The following is a 19,532-nucleotide window of genomic DNA, read 5'->3' on the forward strand; positions in this document are numbered from 1 at the left end:
AGTTTATTTAGGTTTACGGATACGCCTCGTTTTATCGCTGTGTATTCTTTAGGTAACTAGTGCATGTACAACTCTGATTAAGTAACCCTGAATTATGTCAAATACACATTTCTCGTGCACAATTCACATACTTTGTATAGACAAACTCGGTGTCGTTTCCCTCCGCAACCATATAGTATGCATCCAGGAAGATGTCGGTATTATATACATCCCTTTTTCATCCTTTATGTCTAAAGGAACAGGTGGGTTGGAAAACGAACCATTATCTTGATCGATCGTATCTGCTCCCATGGACATCTTACTAGCTTTCTTCCACTTTCAGAGACTTGGTGAGCTTTCAAATTGTTGAGCTTGGACATTTGGCTTTGTTGTATGGAGCCTATGGATATTAATAACTTCGGGGCTTGTTTAGCAAATGACTAGAAAGGCCCACTTCTATATTCTTTGGTAGGGCAAGGTGGTCGAGTCTGGTGACTTATAGGACTTATGTATAAGAGCTTAGGCTAACTATGGTTTGACTCTATATTTTTAGTATCGAGAGACAAGTTTAACCTTGTTACGCTGCGAAGGGTCCTCGGTTGTTGAACGTCGTCTCAGGTGCCGACGCACGGGCTACACTCAAAGAAGGGGTATACTAGGCATGCACTAATATGGGGAATAGCCTGGGTACGGTCTAACGGACCCATATTGCGGGGTTTAACGAATGATTAGCTTGCACTTTGTATAGGGTACTGCTTGTTGGTCGAGATACCTCTCATTCCTACCAACCACCATCGTTCATCGGATCCTAACATGCACAACTGCCGATCGCAGCGTCTTTATGTACGCCAAAAGCATTTTCAAATGCTGACTTCTTTTCTTTCTAGCGGGGAAGATTACGTATATCGTGGGATGTGATCCTGTATATAACGTGCCTCCTCGTGGCTTCTATTTTGAACTATGTAGGTCTAAGCAATCGGACACAACTATGGCTATCATTACAGCGGTTTTCCCTGATGCTGCATTTCACTATATTTTCTATGCAGTTCCTCTTCTACTCCTACTTTACCTTGCCCATAATTATTTCTACAATTCGCTAAACCTCTTTCCTGGCCCTTTCTGGGCGCACCTGACTGATATTTGGCGGTATATCGATGTGAAGGGTCGACGCCCTGAGCTTACGCATATAGCCTTGCATCGCAAGTATGGCGATATCGTGCGCCTTGGGCCACGCACTTTGTCTTTCGCAGATCCAAAGGCAGCGAAGGTGATCTACGGTCTAAACAAAGGATTCACCAAGGTAGAGCAGTGTCATGCCGAGCCCAGAAACATCTACAGCTTCTAATCAAGAGAACAGTCCGAGTTTTACCCAGTACAAATGACTGTTTCTAAAGGCGAGCCATTGCCATCGCTGTTCTCTACTCTAGATGAGAGCTTCCATGCGAATCTCCGCCGGTCTGTCAATCATGCGTTCTCAATGAGCTCTTTAGTACAGTATGAGCCAATGGTCGATGAGACTACGAAAATTTTCCTCGACCAAACGGACCGCCTCTTTGCTGATGGAGCCACAGTGTGCGATTTCGCACGATGGCTGCAATTCTTCGCCTTTGACGTTATTGGAAGCATTACATATAGCAAACGGCACGGGTTCATTGAGAAAAACGAAGACATCGATGGCATCATCAATTCCCTGGCAAATATCTTCGATTACGCTGCCCCTGTTGGTCAGATGCCGTGGCTAGATAAGCTATTTTGGAAGAATCCGATATTTGACTTCCTTCAAAAATTGGGCTTATCAGATAATTCACACCCTGTGGCCATCTTCGCAAAGCACCGCATGGAAGAACGTCTGTCAGTAAAGGCTGGCTTAGCAGACCCGGGATCAAAGGATGATCTTCTCACCATGTTCCTCAAGGCGGGTGACCTTCGTCCAGATTTCATGACGAACAAACGGATCCTTACAATGGCTGTCTCTATGGCCTTTGCTGGGTCTGAAACAACCGCCATCAGCATTGCAGCTGTGTTCTATTATCTACTTAAGAACCCGGAGTGCATGAGACGGGTTAGACAAGAGCTGGACGACGCTGTTGAGAACGGTATCATCGTGAACCGCCCAACAGGACTTGTCTCATGGACAGAGTCGCGGCAGCTGCCCTATCTCGATGCCTGCATAAAGGAAGCTTTCCGTATGCACCCTGCTGCGGGACTTCCTTTGGAGCGTGTTGTTCCTGCGTCGGGGGTAGAGATCTCCGGGCATTTCATCCGCGGTGGAACAATCGTTGGCTGCAGCGCCTGGGTTATTCATCGCCGGACAGATATCTTTGGTCCAGATTGCGACATATACAACCCTGATCGATGGCTTACTACTCCACCGGATCAATTAAAGGTTATGGATGGAATGATGCTCCAGTTTGGTGCCGGTTCAAGGACCTGCATTGGGAAGAATATCTCTCTAATGGAGATTTATAAGATTGTACCCAGCTTTTTGCGGAGATTTGAGGTATGTTCTTTTTCCTAGGCGGAGACCAGTGATGCTGAGTTCTTGATAGGTACAGCTAGCACACCCTGACCAAGAATGGAAACTGTGGAATGCATGGTTTGTACGTCAACACAACTTCAAGACGATCTTTACTCCGAAAGAGATTATAGTATGATTTGCCGTCATCGTTTAGCTCAAGTATTGAAACTTGGGAGTCGCTATACTTTGTAGAAAGACATTTCTTTCATGAAGTTCAACAACAGAGATCTTCTTTCTAGACAATTGTCAGGTTTAAAAAAGAAGTAAGCTTTTATGAAATGCTGACGTGATACTTCTTTCGGGATATATAATTTTGTTTCTGACTAGCTTTGCAGACGGCGCCTATCAATTAGTTAAAGATGCGGCGGTGCCTTTCTTGTATCGTAACCCTAAATAGAGTAATATGCTCCTGATATAACAACAGGTTTGTCACTAGTTATGATCCTATAGATTCAATATCAGGGATCCAAGAATAAAGAGCAAAGAAAATCCCCGCCCAATACCAACCACACCATCTGCGCATATTTAGGCTGCAACATGCAACTGACCTATCCAGGCCCGCCTTTCCCTTTAGGGCAAGGCGCAGCTGAACTGGGCTGAAATCATTGGATATGCCGAATCCTCGAATTCGTAATGTCTTTACCTAGCCCATATACAACATACTACTTGAACCCATGTACACGCAGAGCTACAGCAGCCAATGGAAGTATACATCTACTAACTGAAACACAGACTAGAAGTACACCGCTATATCCCTATGTCTACCGGTTAACCGTATAGACTACGGATAGTCACAGTAGTAGATATATGTGCTTTTTTTTTCTTTTTCTAAGCAGTAGAAGAGCTGTTAAGAGTCACAATAACTATCTACTATATTAGCAATCCTGTATATACATACTAAGCCCATGATAGTAGAGAATCGTGAGGTGAGGAAGTGTCAAAGTGTCATAGCCACACCATTCTACAGCTGCCTCTGGGTACTTGCATCGATGTATCCAATTGTCACCTATCTTCACACTATACCCCTGCTACTTGGGGCCAGCGCAGCAAACAAAGAACTTGTACAAACGATAAGTGCGTCCACTCCAAATACTTAATAAGCCGTCAATCCCCATTCCCGCCAATCCGCACCGTCCTTCCTTTTTATTTTGACATCCTCAAACCCGTAAAGTCATCTTCATCCAAGTTTATCTTATTATGAGTGACAATCGGGGTCGTGGACGTGGTGATCGTGGGGGTGACCGTGGCCGTGGCCGTGGTGATCGAGGTCGCGGTTCCGATCGAGGCCGTGGTCGCGGGGACAGTCGTGGTGATTTAGCCCTCCGCCCAGCCGGTAGAGGCGATGGAAATCGTGGAGATTTCCGAGGCCGAGGCGGTGATAGAGGTCGTGGAGGCGATCGTGGCAGAGGTGACTTCCGTGGCCGTGGTGATTTTCGTGGTAGGGGTGATTTCCGCGGTGGCCGTGGTGGAGGAGGGCGTGGGGGTGCTACAAACTTTGGCCCGCCTATCTTCAGGTTTGCCTTCCTCACTCTTCGCTGCTCATCAAACAAATCTAATCCTTTGGCTATAGACAGGGCGAACCAATCCCACCACCTAACCCCACCGTCACCAAGACCGAGAACGACCTTGCCAAAGCTCTGGTTGTGAGTGGCCAGAAGACCGTCAGACAGGCGAAATATCCCGAACGTCCTGGTTACGGCACAGCTGGCAGGCCTGTGACTTTATATGCGAACTACCTGCCGTTAAGCCTGCCTAACAAGCAGCTTTTCCGCTACCATCTTTCCATTGCAGCCGACTCTGCAGGCCGATCTGCCCCTGTGGGCAAGAAGGCCCAACACATCGTGCGTCTGCTGTTGGAGGAGCACTTCCCACAGCAAAAGAACAGCATTGCCTCGGACTTCCGCTCTACCCTAGTCTCGTGCGTCAAATTGACCGAGGGTAAATTCGATGTGCGATACAAGGAACACCTGGATGATGACTACATCGATCCTCCCCGGGTGCACCAGGTTACTTGCCAGTACACTGGTGAGGTCAATCCTGCCGACTTGGTCAACTACCTGACCTCCACCAATGCTGGTGCCATGCTAGAATCCAAGTCGGAGATTGTAGCTGCCCTCAACATGATCATGGGGAACCACCCCAAGACGGACGATCAGGTCGTCTCTGTCGGAGCCAACAGACACTACAGTCTGCGTCAGGATACCATGGAATCGTTCAACCTTGGAGGTGGCCTATCCGTCCTGCGCGGATTCTTTGTCAGTGTGCGTGCCGCAACTGCTCGTGTGCTCTTGAACGTCCAGGTCAAATATCTGGCATGTTACAATAAAGGACCTCTGGTCAATGTGATCCAAGACTACGGCAATAGAAACTCTTACCGCTTGGAAAAGTTCCTCAAGAGCCTCCGCGTTCGCATCACTCATATTTCCCGCAAGAACAGCCGCGGTCAGCCCCGGCCTCGCATCAGACCTGTCTATGGCCTGGCTAACCGCGGTGATGGTGGCTCGGCGCCCAACCCACCCAAGGTTCCCCGCCACGGTGCTGGTCCCCAGGATGTGCAATTCTTCCTAGCCGAATCCAGCCCTCAGCCCGTCGCCGTGCCTGGTGCGCCTGAGCCCAAGGGAAAGAAGGGAAAGAAAGCTCCCAGGGCCGGTCCTGCGGAAGCCGGTCGCTACATTACCGTTGCGGACTTCTTCAAAAAGGGTCCGTCGATATTTTTTCCTTTAATTTTCCTTCGGCTCCCTTCCTCCTCGTGTTGTGCTGACTTTCCTCTTAGAGTATAACATGACTTTGAATGCGAACCTTCCAGTGGTGAATGTCGGGTCTCGTGAGAGACCTGTGTATCTTCCCGTTGAGGTCTGCGAAGTCGAGCCTGGTCAGCCAGCTAAGTCCAAGCTTTCTGGTGATCAGACAGCCAGTATGCTCCGCTTCGCCGTTATGGGCCGAAAGCCGGGTCAGAACGCTCAGTCGATTGTCACCAAGGGTGTGGGTGTGCTGGGACTAGGCGAGCCATTGAATCCCACACTGGTAAACATTCCCTCGCTCCCAAAATCTTGTCAAGCTTTCTAACTTTCCATTTACAGTCTGCTTTCGGTATTAACTCTTCCACCCAACTGATCACGGTTCCTGGGCGCGTTCTCTCCGCCCCAAATGTCTACTACAAAGACGGAAACAGGACCAAGGAGATCAGGACTCAATATGGCAGCTGGAACATGCGCCAAATCCAGTTCTCCAAGGCTGCATCCATGAAATCTTGGACTTACCTCTACGTTGATCAGGAGGGCTCCCGGCCAGTTTTCCAAAACCCAGCTCAGCTCAACGCGTCTCTGGAAGGCTTCAGAAAGACACTCAGGGATATGGGAATGGCTGTGGACCCCCACAAGCTTGGCAAACGTGTTGTCCTGACCGGCAAGAACGACGCTCACGATATTCAGCAAGCCGTCGTCGATCTGCAGAAACAGCACAACCCCATCTTCATTCTGGGTATACTATACACTAAAGACACTGGTGTCTACAACTGTGTCAAGCAAGTCTGCGACGTCCGCTGCGGAATTCGCAACGTGAACGTCCTCGCAGAGAAGCTCATCAACTCCAACGACCAGTACAATGCCAATGTGGGCCTGAAAATCAACCTCAAACTAGGCGGTGCCAACCAGGCTCTTCGCACCCAGGATCTCGGCATAATCTCCGAAGGCAAAACAATGCTCGTCGGCATCGATGTCACCCACCCTTCGCCGGGCTCCGCCAGCACAGCCCCCAGTGTCGCCGGCATCGTCGCCTCCGTCGACGCAACCCTCGCCCAGTGGCCTGCCGAGATCCGTGTCCAAGGCGCCCGCCAGGAAATGGTCGCCGACCTCGAAACCCTGCTCGCCTCGCGTCTCCTGCACTGGCGCAAACTGAACAGATCCCTCCCAGAGAACATCATCGTCTACCGCGACGGCGTCTCAGAAGGCCAGTACAACAAAGTCATCGAGGAGGAACTCCCCCTCCTCCAGGAAGCATGCAAGAAGACGTACCCAGCAGACCAGACCAAGAAAGGCCTCCCACGCCTGGCCATCGTCGTCGTCGGAAAGCGCCACAACACCCGGTTCTACCCAACAACCGAGCAAGACTCGAACCGCGAGAACCCCATCCCCGGAACCGTCGTCGACCGCGGCGTCTCCGAGGCCCGCGACTGGGACTTCTTCCTGCAGGCGCACTCCGCCCTCCAGGGCACAGCCCGTCCAGCCCACTACTTCACCGTCTGGGATGAGATCTTCTACCCCCGCCACCCAGCTAACAGCACCGGGCCCGGCGCAGCTGATGTCCTCCAGGACCTCACTCACAAGATGTGCTACCTGTTCGGCCGTGCCACGAAGGCGGTTAGCGTCTGCCCGCCGGCGTACTATGCCGATCTGGTGTGCACCCGTGCCCGCTGCTTCTTGAGTGACCTGTTCGACCCTATGCCCGTTGATGCTTCCGGTGGTAGCACCAGTGGCACGGACGGCGCGTTGGAAATGACTCGCACGCGGGATGTCGTGATCCACCCTAACATTGCAGAGACTATGTTCTACATCTAGTCTGCTTTTGAGAATCTGCGTTCCGTCATCTATCTGCTATCTACTATGCGTTTTGCGTATCTTTTGAATATTGCTTGACTCGACTTGGATAAATTTGGTGGTGGAGAGAATTGGAAATGGAATTGAAATAATTTGATGGAGGAATGAATTATGGATATCATTTGGACCTGGAAGACCTACTTACATTCGCTCGCTCATCGTTGGTCTTTGGAAAATACCGTTTGGGATATTCTGTCTCGCTTGGCTTCGATACTGGACACTGGAGACTGTTTCTTATCTTAGACAGTACCTTAGCTGTGAGACTCAATTAAATCTTGAACGATGACATCTTTTGTGATCCCTGGGTAGGTGTATTATATTGTTCTACGCTATTGAAAGTAGGACCAAGGAATCGGAAGTATAACACCATAAATTAAGAGATTAACGAATCCCGCTCTCATGGAAATAAACTTGTACACTAATAACATTTTGAGGGCAAGGTACAGAGATAAACAAGAAGGCAAAAGGTTGAATAGTACACGCAGGCCAGGCATTCCACACTCGACTCCAACTAACATTGAATTTCCAAGCGCGAAATAAAAGGAAAGCCTTCAGCCTCGATTGTCTTTTTTTTTTGTGATTTTGCAGTTTCGCGGACAAATGTCCAAAGTTAATGCGGGTATCGATACATATTGTTCAGAAAAAGTCGGCCGTTGCTCGTCAGAAGACGCCGCTGACAAGGATACACACGTAGTATCGAGCTAAGCCCTAGACCAGCGACTAGCTCACTTAGTTGTTGTCTCCGTGGTTCCAGCTGGGCTGGTTGTGGCCAAGGGGGTTGCGCTGCGCAGTGGCATTCCTCCTAACCGGCTCGGGGGATGCGTCGTCAAAGTTACCCCAGTGTGGCTCCATCATCTTATTGTGCTTGTCGTGGTTTTGGGTAGGCTTAGGAGGGGTCGGCTCGTCGTAGTTATCCCAATGGGACTCCATCATCTTGTTGTGCGCGTGATGCTGCTGGGTAGGATGAGGGGGGGACGGTTCGTCATAGTTACCCCAGTGGGACTCCATCGCCTTGTTGTGCTTGTCGTGGTTTTGGGTAGGCTTAGGAGGGGTCTGCTCGTCGTAGTTATCCCAGTGGGACTCCATCATCTTATTGTGCGCATCATGTCTTTGGGTAGGCTTGTTCTCCTTGACGGGCGATTCGTCCGTCAGGTCGAATTGCGAAGCGAAGTTCTTCTTGCGGTTGGCGACGTTTCCGCCTGTTGGAAGGGGCTCGTCCTTCTGCTCGCGCTCGGAGAGCTGGGGCTGGCCGTTGTCGTCAAAGAGGCGGTTCTCGTAGAGGCGCTTGCCGCGACCCCCGAATGAGCTGATGATCCGCCCCTCGTCCGCGGATTCTGAATCGGTCATGTCAAAGTGGCGATCTGCGTCGCGACGGGGCTTGGCCACGTCCTGCTTGGTTTGGGGGGATCCGGCGCCTTCTTCGTCATCGCCAAAGCCAAAGTGGCGCACTTCTTGCCCGCGTAGGACGCGCTGGCCCTTCACAGGGGTCTCAACGTCGTTGAAGTCCCAGTGGGTTTCGTGTTTGGTGTTGGCCTGCCTCACTTCTGCTTTGGCCTCGCGCTCCGAGTTGTCTCCGCCGATCTCGAAGTGGTCGTACTTTCCGGGGACGGCTTTGTAGTAATGGCGGTGTTCATCGACAGGTCCGGTGCGCGAGTCGGGCACGTGATCATCCTTCACGAAAATATCGCTGAAGTTGCGCTCGGCAGGTCGCCCAGCCGAGGGCGCAAAGGGAGCCACAGGGGCGCGAACCTTCTTGGTAGGGGACAGAAGCTCAGTCAAAGAACCCGCTCCGTAGGGGTCTGGGGTATATTTCTTGGCTGTGGATGGTCTGCTGGGGGTCTTCGCGCCGCTTTCGGGCTCAGCGACCTCCTTGACTGGCGAGATGAGCTCGGTCAGGGAGTCGGCTGCGTAGGGGTCCTTGATGCGGCGCTTGCCAGAGGATGAGGGGCGGTGGGGGAGATCGGTATCCAACTTCTGGGAAGAAGGCTGCGAGGGGGTCCCACGCGCCGTCTCGGCGTCTCTGAGGAGACGGAGTTGGTCTTTTCCATCACGAATGGGCCACTGGCGTCCGCGCGCTCCAATAACCTCGATTTGCTTCAGCAATGAGGCCTGATCCCAGTAAATTCGGATCTGCTTGATCTGTTGATTGGTGTCGAAGTGGACGATATGAATCTGCGGGATGATGCATTAGCTTTGATAAGCGACGCGCGTCGGGGAATTTACCGTGGGAAAGGTCGCGACACGGTCGGCCAGGAAATTATCGTCGAGTGAGGGGAGATAAACCCCACCACCCTCGGTGAATTCGAGGGTTGTCTCCATGTCGAGACATAGCGAGTCTGATCCTTCAATGGCGCTGATGACCTTGTTCGATTTCGTCTTGACCACCTTCGCGTTCTTCAATACATGAGTGATCACGTTGTCGGACTTCTCGAACTTCGTCGTGGTAGGAACATAGATCAAGGACACATCGTCGGCCAACTTAGCAGCCTTGGGGTTATCCAGGAACCGCTGGTATTCGGTCTTGAAGTAGGACATTGTCAACCGTATAGGGACAGGGGGTTTGAAAGGGGGAAGATATTCCAGAGAAGATAGCTACTCTAGGATACTCCAGAAGTAAGCTAGACGATATTGAAGTTACAAAGAAACTATTTTCCAATTGAGAAGGGGAAAGAGAGAAGGGGAGAAGGGAAAGGAAGCGATGTCCTACGATGCCCAAGCGCGGGAGTCCCAACGTACATTACTCGGCATAAATAATATACAGGGGAAACGCCAGAACCAGTTAGTCATCGGTACCTTGCATATTTAGTTAATGCAGATATAAAATGAAGTGAAAATGCAGTAGAAAACACGCTGAAGTCCCTGAAATCTTCTGGAACCGTCTGAAAACACGCCAGTGTTTCACCATACGGGCTAGGCTTGGGGCTTGGCCTCGCGTCTCTCCGGTAACTGGAGAATCTGGAGAATACACTTTAAAGGCTTCAACCTCTACAGGGGGATGGATTGCACAGGGCACATGCAGCATAATGTACATTGTACATTTCAGAAGTACTGGATTGAAATGCCCCTCCAGTGGGTGACACGATCTCTGGCGAGTCGGGAGTCATTTCAACAGTCTGCAATGCCGATTATTCAAATCAGACACTCTCGAGTAGAAGACATGATTGGTCTTTCATTGAAGTATAGCCAAAGTCGAAGTATGGCATATGTACCGAGTAGGGACTTGTCAAACTCCAGCTCCTGACCGGCCAATTCATTTTTTTCCTGTAAGGCAGTAAAGCCCTCCTAAGCACTTGTCGTATCTTTGAGGAACGATAGATAGCATGGTAAATTATCGTATGGGCGAAAAAGGTGGGTATGTGTTGCAATCGTGTCTCATTACAAAGGTCTGTTGACGGAAACCGCGTTAGAAAAGATCCCATGTACTGGGCGTGGTCGAAGGACTTACCCAAGATAATCCTCCTTGATGGTGCCAATGGCATTGATAGCAGCCACGTCGGGCTTGACACCGAGGATCTTCAACCGCAAACTGGTTCCTTTCTCAATCACTTGATCGGCATGATCAGTGTATTGCGGCGGCACGGTGTTAGGCTCCCATTTGATATCGGAGGGAATGTTCTGATTGGTTGTCAGCAGCGAAACTCAAGAGATCCATGGTCAGATGAAACAAAACATACCTTTCGCGCAATGAAGACAGACAATGGGCCCGCCAGGGTGAAGATACCCGTGGGCTTGACGGAGGTAACAATGGCATCGACCTAAGCTCAGTCAGCGGGAAGCCAAAGGCCAAAACCTTGTATTCCAAGCGCATACCGTCTCGCCACGGAACGGCTTCCAGATGATCGCACGATATCTGATTGTGTATTCCGCCTGTCCGATTCCAGGCATCACCCGCCCCTCGCCAATATCAACCATGTCCATCACACAGATCACAAAGTGATCACCTGTGCACCGTCCCTCTTCCTCTTCGTTGAGTCGGCCGATGAGGTACTCTCGCATGTTGGGTCCGAAATAGGACGGGTGCATAGAAATCACCTTGGTCTCTTCTTTGAGGAAGAACATCGTCGCGGTTATGGTTGAATGAAAATGCGCTAATGAATTGCGGAGTGGAAATATTCAAGTCGCTTTCGGGACAGTGATGCTGTCAATCGAGGTCGAGGGACGGCGTTTTCGACCACGCGCGCATGACCTGCAACGGTAAAGCACAAACAAGATGTGGGATGTGGCTGCTAGAAATGAGCGAAATGAGATCCGAGTACCCGTGGGAGTGGCAGAGATTGTATCTGCCTTGGAACTTGAACGAGGAGGCAGATACGTTGCTGCAGGCGCAAGCTTTCCTTTCGTCAAGAGCATCTCGTGGGCCAGGTTTGGGTGGGTGGAGTCACGTGGTACGATTCTTGAACGGTGAGAAGTTGACTTGAGATTTGCACATTCAAAAATACTGCAACTTCAATTTTTTTCCGGTATATTAGTTAATGGAATACGTAGCCAATATTGCACTTGATGATGATTTAGCCATGACCTGGTGGAGGATTAGTTCTTATGTGAGGAATGATTGGATGATCTATAGCAGACCAAACAACATGTACAGAAGTAAATAGTGAACTTTCCTGACTTCGCTCTCGATTCAGCTTATGATATCATTTTTACGCCGTATATAGCCTTGACCGGCTAGCGTTGACTTGTTATTGGTTTTCAAAAATCGGCTTGGATGTATACCGCTAGCTATATATATCAGTCTACTCCAAACTGCTGTCGTCAATTTCAATATTTACATTACAACCGAGCGCTAAATTGACAATATGGAAGGCATACTAGATCTTCATCCTATAACCCTAGGGACCATGTAAGAAAATACCTAAACTTGTAGGAAAATAGTCTAAAGCCTCACTGGAGTATTATATACTCCGTAGTTAACGACCAATTTAATGAGATACGAAAGAGAATCCCAATTAAAACCACTATGTATATAATCAATTACCTGTCCCTAGGTAATGTAGGATCTCGTGGTGAAACTATAAATGTAGATGATCTGATAGGCTTGTGCATGGCGGGTTGGTGTATACCGTTACGATGCCAAGACCAACGTCTTCTAAGCACATGACGCCAGGGCCAGGACGAAGATCAATTGCACCACTCAACGCTTTCCGATAATGAGAATGCCACTTGCCTGATCCCATCACCCCGCAAAACTCTTCCTCTAGAATTCCCCATCTTTTTGTTCCCAAACCGGCAAGATGGCGCTTAATCTTGAGAAACAGTTACTCTTCGTAAGTATCCGCATCCAATTCCCAGAACGACTAGAGCTGACTGTGATTCAGTATGGAGCCTACCATAGCAATCCCGTACATCCGCCCTACCCTCATCTCGAATAATATCAACGCTCACTAACAGCGTAGGTCAACGTCGCAATCCACATCACCTGCGTCCCAATCCTACTGTTTACCGGCATCGTCCTCGTACGTGCATCTCGGCATTTTACAACCGAACGAGATATTCCCAGTGTACAAAAGTACTAATAGTGACTTTCAAGGCCTGCAACTGCCCACCCCTGTTCACCCTCCCGGACATTATCCGAATCGAATACCTGCCCGCGAATGCCGGCACAATCGGCGCTCTTATTTACGCTACTTTTTATATCCTCCTAGAGCCCATTGCCGGCGGTCTACTCGCACCCGCCCTGATCTCGGCTGCATACTACGGAAACTACTTCCTCGGCACGTACGGAAGCACCGTGAACTACTGGGCCGGGGGCATCCACGTCGTGTCATGGCTGGCGCAGTTTGTCGGACACGGCGTGTTTGAGAAGCGTGCGCCTGCCTTGCTGGATAACCTTGTTCAGGCTCTCCTGCTTGCGCCGCTATTTGTCTGGATGGAGGTTCTGTTCTTCTTCGGATATCGCCCACAGCTCAAGGAGCGGTTCGAAAAGGGCGTGGAGCTGGAGATTCTGAAGTTCCGGAAGCAGGGGAAGGGCAAGGGCAAGGCGGAGCAGTAAATGCGGGTGTGGGTGCAGCACGCAGCAAGGGGAGGTATTGCTCGCCAAGATCGAGGGCCGTATGTTCTCGGGTTGTCGCGGTTGATGTTGGAAGCTTCAGTGGTTCCATGGGCGCGTTGATTCATATGTCCTGTTATTAGCAAGCGATTTCCGGCGCATTTTTATGCTTTTGCGATTGTCATTTCGCATTGTCTTTGGCCAATGGGGATATGCTGATCCCTTTCCCGTGGAGTGGTCGTTGCTGTTTTGGGGCCAATGTGTGATTCTATTGTATGGTAGTATGGCAATGCCAAGTCAGTCGACTGACTTGGAAACAAGCAAATAATACTGCGTACTCCGTAGATAACAACATCAGCATACAAAGTATACAAACCGCCCGTCTTCGGTTGCCGTGACGAAAGCCATGACATAAGCGATTCACCTGACCAGGAATTCCGCCGATCCGAGAAGAGAAAAAAACGGAAGGACACCCGTGGCACACTCTTCCGGTCGGCAATGCAAATGGAAGCAACTCATTCTGGGCTTGTATAATATTTTGAAAAATTGGGAGAATTTGTAGAAATCGAAATATAGAAAAGGGAAAAAAATACATATAACATTGTAGGACTAAGAAAAGTCGTAGGAGATACACCGTGGCTACACTAGGGCCACCTCGGAGGGCCCAGGGTCCGAAACGGTTTAGCGCGAGTCCTGAGAATCCAATCCTCCCCCCGACGACAAAGCTCTCCCTCCCGTCCACAATCCCTCTCTCCTCTCCCGTTCTCCTCTCCCCAATTACATCTCTCCCTCAGAGAATTCATCCTCTCATCCTCTGAACCCCCTTTCACAATGTTCAGAAACGCTCTGCGGTCGTCCAGCCGCTCCGTTGCGGCTGTTTCGGCCACTGGCCGCATCGCCTCGGTGAGTCTATCCCATCCCAGCCGCCTTCGTCCATCGCCAGTTCGACATCCTTCATCTCAATCCTGAGCTCGATTGATCCTCATACCTCCTCACACCTCGACAATAATACATCAACAATAGCTAGGACGCATTGTCCTTCTCTGGGATGGTCATTAACAGGTTTTTCGTCAATTACAGGTCCGCGCGGCTGCTGCCGGTCCTCTCAACGGCGTTCGCTCGTACGCTTCCGAGGCCAAGGCTACCCCTACTGAGGTCTCCTCCATCCTTGAGCAGCGCATCCGTGGTGTCTCTGAGGAGGCTGGTCTCGCTGAGACTGGTCGTGTCCTGTCGGTCGGGTACGTCAATTCTCCCTAGGCGGCTGGGGGCGCGAAGAAAAATTCGGTCCCCGGTTACAATGCCATTGAATCCGCCATTATTTCTCAACATTCGAAAAATTACCGATACAGAAACTAATTGAACTTCAAACAGTGATGGTATCGCCCGTGTCCACGGCATGACCAACGTCCAGGCTGAGGAGCTGGTTGAGTACGTGAACCCCCAAAGTCTTGGCATTATGCCTATTCAAAAAACTAACTTATCTTCAGGTTCGCCTCCGGCGTTAAGGGTATGTGCATGAACCTCGAGGCTGGCCAGGTCGGTGTCGTGCTTTTCGGTTCCGACCGTCTCGTCAAGGAGGGTGAGACTGTCAAGCGTACCGGCGAGATTGTAAGCACTTCAATCCAACCCCTAGGTTCATTCTTATACTTGGACATTGAATCTATCCACGTATGGCAATTCTCTAACACGATCCCCAGGTCGATGTCCCCGTCGGTCCCGAGCTTCTCGGCCGTGTCGTCGATGGTCTCGGTAACCCCATTGATGGCAAGGGTCCCCTTGGCACCAAGGAGACTCGCCGTGCCCAGCTTAAGGCCCCCGGTATTCTGCCCCGTCAGTCCGTCAGCCAGCCAGTGCAGACTGGTTTGAAGTGTGTCGACTCCATGGTGCCCATTGGTCGTGGTCAGCGTGAGTTGATCATTGGTGATCGTCAGACCGGTAAGACCGCTGTCGCTCTCGACACCATGCTCAACCAGAAGCGTTGGAACAACAAGTCCGGCTCTACCGAGGAGGAGAAGCTCTACTGTATCTACGTTGCCGTTGGTCAGAAGCGTTCGACTGTCGCTCAGCTCGTCAAGACCCTTGAGGAGCAGGATGCCATGAAGTACTCGATTATCGTTGCTGCCACCGCCTCCGAGGCCGCCCCCCTGCAGTACATTGCTCCCTTCACTGGCTGCGCCATGGGTGAGTGGTTCCGTGACAACGGCCGCCACGCCGTCATCGTCTACGATGATCTGTCCAAGCAGGCCGTTGCCTACCGTCAGATGTCTCTGCTGCTCCGTCGTCCCCCCGGACGTGAGGCCTACCCCGGTGACGTTTTCTACCTGCACTCTCGTCTCCTCGAGCGTGCCGCCAAGATGAACAAGACTCACGGTGCTGGTTCCTTGACTGCCCTGCCCATCATTGAGACCCAGGGTGGTGATGTGTCCGCTTACATTCCCACCAACGTCATTTCCATCACTGACGGTCAGATCTTCTTGGAGTCCGAGCTGTTCTACAAGGGTATCCGTCCCGCCATTAACGTCGGTCTGTCCGTGTCCCGTGTCGGTTCCGCCGCCCAGGTCAAGGCCATGAAGCAGGTCGCCGGTTCCCTCAAGCTGTTCTTGGCTCAGTACCGTGAGGTCGCTGCCTTCGCTCAGTTCGGTTCCGATCTTGATGCCTCCACCAAGCAGACCCTTGCCCGTGGTGAGCGTCTGACTGAGCTCCTCAAGCAGAAGCAGTACTCCCCCATGTCCGTTACCGACATGGTTCCTCTCATCTTCGCCGGTGTTAACGGTCTCCTCGACACCATCCCCGTCGACAAGATCCTCACCTGGGAGTCTGACCTCCTTGCTCACCTCAAGAGCACCCACCCCGAGATCCAGGCTACCATTGAGAAGGAGGGCCAGGTCTCCAAGGAGACTGAGGCCACCCTCAAGAAGACCATCGCTGCCTTCAACGCCACCTTCAACGCATAAGTGAAGAAACAACTCGGATGATCCCTCGTGGTCGGCTTTGTTTTCTTGACTCTATGTGTATAGACAAGATAGCCTGTACAATTTTGAGCCCATTGTTTTTCTGTTCTTCTTGGTGCCGGTGCCTGGCAGGAGATCTCAGTCTGCCCCTGGATGTAGCGATGTAATTATCTGCATGATCCTGGGGGGCGGACCAAGGATTTCTCGTAGTGCTGTTCGAGCGAGAACTCAAATGACTTTGGTCTGCCAAAATGTGATTATATCCTGTACGTTTAGATTTTATCCGCGCATCGGGGGCGCGTGATGGGTGGACGACCGTTCTAATTCCGTCTGGTCTCCTTATGCTCTCCATGTTGGACCTCAATTATTTTCATTTGTTCATTGTTATATCGTAATTCTAGACTGTAGATTTGGTTTGCACGACTGCTAGACGTAGTATTCCATCGGATGTACCGGGTTGGAGATATGCGAAACATGGCAACTTCAGTCTAGATACACGCCAATCGACCGACGGAACTGAATATAAGCCTATTTTTATGCCCATTTTTACGACATTCTATACCACGGCATATCATTGAAAAGACACGACGACCCGGTAGTAGAGGCCGAAACCGGCATCCGATTTGTTATCGATAAGCGATCAAGATTTTCCCGGAGATCACCAAGTCCCCCGCGTGCAAGCAACTTCGCTTTTCTCTGTTACTGATTATATCGTTATTATCGCTCTATCGCCGTCATGTCTGCCCCTACCGATAAACCTCCCTCCTCCTGCAAGGTGATGTTGAGCAAGAATGTTGCCAACCATCTCCTCACCGAAGTCCACGAGGGCCTTAAGACCCTCGAGAAGCCGCCTCACTTGGTCGGCCTGCTGGCCAATAATGACCCTGCAGCGCTGATGTACGCGCAGATGACGCAAAAGACCTGCGAGGAGAAGTGAGTCTCTATAATATTCTGATTATCCGGCTCCAATGGATCCAATGGCTTCTTTGGTGGGGGTAGCTAGTATGATTCATACATACCCCTCCGCCAACAAAAAAAAAAAAAACCAAAAAAGCCTAGAACGACCCTAAAAGCACAGCCAACACCTCAAAACACAACCAGAAATCCAATTGAAGCAACCGACTAACGCAATGCCTTTCCCAGCGGCTTCAAGTACACCATGCGCGAGGTGTCCCGCGACGATATCGAACAGGCCATCCTGAACGCAAACACCGACAACGACGTCGACGGCATAATCGTCTACTACCCGATCTTCGGCACCCGTCAAGACCAGTACCTGCAGCAGATCGTCGACGTGACCAAAGACGTCGAGGGCCTGAGCCACCGCTACATCTTCAACATGTACCAGAACATCCGCTTCCTGGACGGCGAGGCCAAGCGCCAGAAATCTATCCTGCCCTGCACCCCCCTGGCGAATATCAAGATCCTCGAGTACCTCAACATCTACAACACAATCCTGCCCTACGGCAACCGTCTCTTCGGACACACGATCTGTGTTGTGAACCGCTCTGAGGTCGTGGGTCGTCCGCTTGCTGCTCTGCTGGCTAACGACGGCGCTTGTGTTTACTCGGTTGATATTACTGGTGTGCAGAAGTTCACTCGTGGCGAGGGATTGCAGAAGAACACGCATGAGGTTGTTGATCTTGAGGGAAAGACTTTGAAGGATGTTGTGCCGCTTTGTGATGTGGTTATCACTGGTGTTCCCAGTGAAAAGTACAAGTTCGATACGAGCCTTCTGCGTGAGGGTGCTGTTTGTGTCAACTTCTCAAGCGAGAAGGTATGTCTTTGTGTTTTTGAGTCTGGTTATGAGGTTGTTGCTGACTGTTCTGATATAGAACTTCCCCTACGAGGTCCGAGACAAGGCCTCGCTTTTCGTTCCCTCTATTGGAAAGGTTACTATTGTTGTTCTGTTGCGGAACCTGCTGGTATGTTTTATCTCTATACTTCATTCGCATGCTCAGTGGTCCTTGGTAACATCTAACATGACAAATTACAGAGACTCATCCAGAACAAGCGAATGGACGATGTCAAGCCCGCCGAGGCTACGGAACGACCTGGCACCCTCGAGGCATCATCGTAGGTCGATCACCACCGGTTGAAATTTCAATCTCGATGGCCATGCATTGAGCTGGCCATTTCGTAAAAAAATTATAGATATTCTGTTTGTTATTAGCCATTTCGATTATACTCTGAGACTTATGTTTCTTCTTTTGTTTCCTGTGCTTAGATATCCAGTCGCATTCCATGGTTGAAACTTATAGAGATTGGCTCTGTTGCCTTTGTCTATTCTTCTAACAAGGACTGTTTCTTGTTTAATACCATAGCTTGTTGTTTACACTCTGACGTTGCATAATACCTCAATAGAAAACTGCTGGCGGGCTCGAAGGATGATATTAATATACTAACAAATTGCCCCGAGAATAATTGGGACTGGTAACACTCAAACCTGTAACGCGCAAAGAGCCATTCAGTTCACCTTGACACAAGCTTAACGAACAAAGACAAGAACGATGACAAGAACTAACAGGGGAAAAAACACAAGAGAAAACGCAATCAGGAACCAATAGGGCTTCAACAGAAGAAGCCACCAAATGATGAGATCGCCCCAGTCACTCTCCCAATCTGCGAACTCATCAGCCCCAGTCAGAATATACCTTAGCGACTCAATCGCTGACAGTTGACTATTATCACTGATAGCGACCTTCTGGAGGAGTTCTGCAGGAAACAAAGGCGTTTCCGGCACGAGAATGACTTGAACGTAAGGGCTTATAGCGCTAGGACCCACGATTCCGATCATGCGCCGTGGGACCTGAAGCCCAGGTGCCAGGACGATGAGGTGGATACAACAGGTGTAATTCACACGCCGGTCGAGTCTCTTTGTCTGGATACAATAGAAATAGCCATGTGAATACTGTTCGGCGGTGCGCTCTGTTTCTTTTCCTCCAGACTCATCCACGGACGGCGTAGTTGTTACATTGGTCATCTGTTCTATAGTGACTGAACAGGCTTCCAGTCCCTTGATTTCAAGGGTCTCGGTGGCATCCACAAGCGAGACAATGTCTTCGGGGGAAACCCAGGCAATGACTACTGGGAACTCCGGGAGAGCTGAAATGATCGGATTGTTAGTTCAGTTTCTCACTCAAACACCGGGATTCGGCGCGGCGAGAGCTTACCACGAGGTCGACGCAGAGTAGATACAATGTATCCCATGTTGGTGGTCTTCACGACTGTGGAAGATAGTTGTGAAGGAGTTTTGATGATTCGAACTTGATTGAGAGTCAAACCATACAGTCTAAGAGCAGTTGAGCAGCAAGGTGCAAAGTTGTCCGAAATCTAACATCATTAATCCCCAGGCTCTGACTTGGAAGGTTCGAGTCAACCCGAGGTCTCTTCAAGTTGGGAAAGTGCAGTACAGCTCCAGGAAGTGATCCACGTGAGCTCAATAGCCCTAGCTAGGACATCACATTCTAACAGATCAGGCTAAGACACCCAGCATATAA

At 50.4% G+C, this 19,532-nt stretch overlaps 7 protein-coding genes across 7 annotated transcripts; 4 read left to right on the forward strand and 3 right to left on the reverse strand.

Moving 5' to 3' along the window:
• Positions 1 to 967: 967 nt before the first annotated feature.
• LCP9604111_7880 (putative RNA interference and gene silencing protein (Qde2)) lies at positions 968 to 7,053 on the forward strand (the record flags this gene model as incomplete). Its single annotated transcript, XM_039075961.1, has 8 exons — positions 968 to 1,279; positions 1,337 to 2,479; positions 2,529 to 2,575; positions 3,540 to 3,571; positions 3,669 to 4,011; positions 4,068 to 5,197; positions 5,271 to 5,521; positions 5,578 to 7,053. The coding sequence occupies 8 exons, from the start codon at positions 968 to 970 to the stop codon at positions 7,051 to 7,053; spliced, it is 4,734 nt and encodes a 1,577-aa protein (XP_038926059.1).
• Positions 7,054 to 7,821: 768 nt separating this feature from the next.
• Positions 7,822 to 9,627, reverse strand: LCP9604111_7881 (uncharacterized protein; the record flags this gene model as incomplete). The annotated part of the gene is made up of 2 exons (XM_039075962.1): positions 7,822 to 9,264; positions 9,316 to 9,627. 2 exons carry the CDS (start codon positions 9,625 to 9,627, stop codon positions 7,822 to 7,824), a joined length of 1,755 nt encoding a protein of 584 aa, XP_038926060.1.
• An 840-nt stretch (positions 9,628 to 10,467) lies between these two features.
• On the reverse strand, positions 10,468 to 11,151 carry LCP9604111_7882 (DNA-directed RNA polymerase II subunit RPB7; the record flags this gene model as incomplete). Its single annotated transcript, XM_039075963.1, has 4 exons — positions 10,468 to 10,477; positions 10,538 to 10,707; positions 10,767 to 10,847; positions 10,903 to 11,151. 4 exons carry the CDS (start codon positions 11,149 to 11,151, stop codon positions 10,468 to 10,470), a joined length of 510 nt encoding a protein of 169 aa, XP_038926061.1.
• Positions 11,152 to 12,326: 1,175 nt separating this feature from the next.
• LCP9604111_7883 (2-hydroxy-palmitic acid dioxygenase MPO1) lies at positions 12,327 to 13,084 on the forward strand (the record flags this gene model as incomplete). The annotated part of the gene is made up of 4 exons (XM_039075964.1): positions 12,327 to 12,359; positions 12,411 to 12,434; positions 12,489 to 12,548; positions 12,623 to 13,084. The coding sequence occupies 4 exons, from the start codon at positions 12,327 to 12,329 to the stop codon at positions 13,082 to 13,084; spliced, it is 579 nt and encodes a 192-aa protein (XP_038926062.1).
• Positions 13,085 to 13,912: 828 nt separating this feature from the next.
• On the forward strand, positions 13,913 to 16,035 carry LCP9604111_7884 (F1F0 ATP synthase subunit alpha; the record flags this gene model as incomplete). Its single annotated transcript, XM_039075965.1, has 5 exons — positions 13,913 to 13,984; positions 14,162 to 14,319; positions 14,453 to 14,509; positions 14,569 to 14,689; positions 14,779 to 16,035. The coding sequence occupies 5 exons, from the start codon at positions 13,913 to 13,915 to the stop codon at positions 16,033 to 16,035; spliced, it is 1,665 nt and encodes a 554-aa protein (XP_038926063.1).
• Positions 16,036 to 16,768: 733 nt separating this feature from the next.
• LCP9604111_7885 (methylenetetrahydrofolate dehydrogenase (NAD(+))) lies at positions 16,769 to 18,112 on the forward strand (the record flags this gene model as incomplete). Its single annotated transcript, XM_039075966.1, has 4 exons — positions 16,769 to 16,965; positions 17,176 to 17,809; positions 17,868 to 17,957; positions 18,029 to 18,112. The coding sequence occupies 4 exons, from the start codon at positions 16,769 to 16,771 to the stop codon at positions 18,110 to 18,112; spliced, it is 1,005 nt and encodes a 334-aa protein (XP_038926064.1).
• Positions 18,113 to 18,520: 408 nt separating this feature from the next.
• On the reverse strand, positions 18,521 to 19,242 carry LCP9604111_7886 (uncharacterized protein; the record flags this gene model as incomplete). The annotated part of the gene is made up of 2 exons (XM_039075967.1): positions 18,521 to 19,137; positions 19,206 to 19,242. The coding sequence occupies 2 exons, from the start codon at positions 19,240 to 19,242 to the stop codon at positions 18,521 to 18,523; spliced, it is 654 nt and encodes a 217-aa protein (XP_038926065.1).
• Positions 19,243 to 19,532: the final 290 nt, after the last annotated feature.

Source organism: Penicillium roqueforti (assembly GCF_015533775.1).
Source record: "Penicillium roqueforti strain LCP96 04111 chromosome Unknown scaffold_27, whole genome shotgun sequence".
Lineage (NCBI taxonomy): Eukaryota > Fungi > Ascomycota > Eurotiomycetes > Eurotiales > Aspergillaceae > Penicillium > Penicillium roqueforti.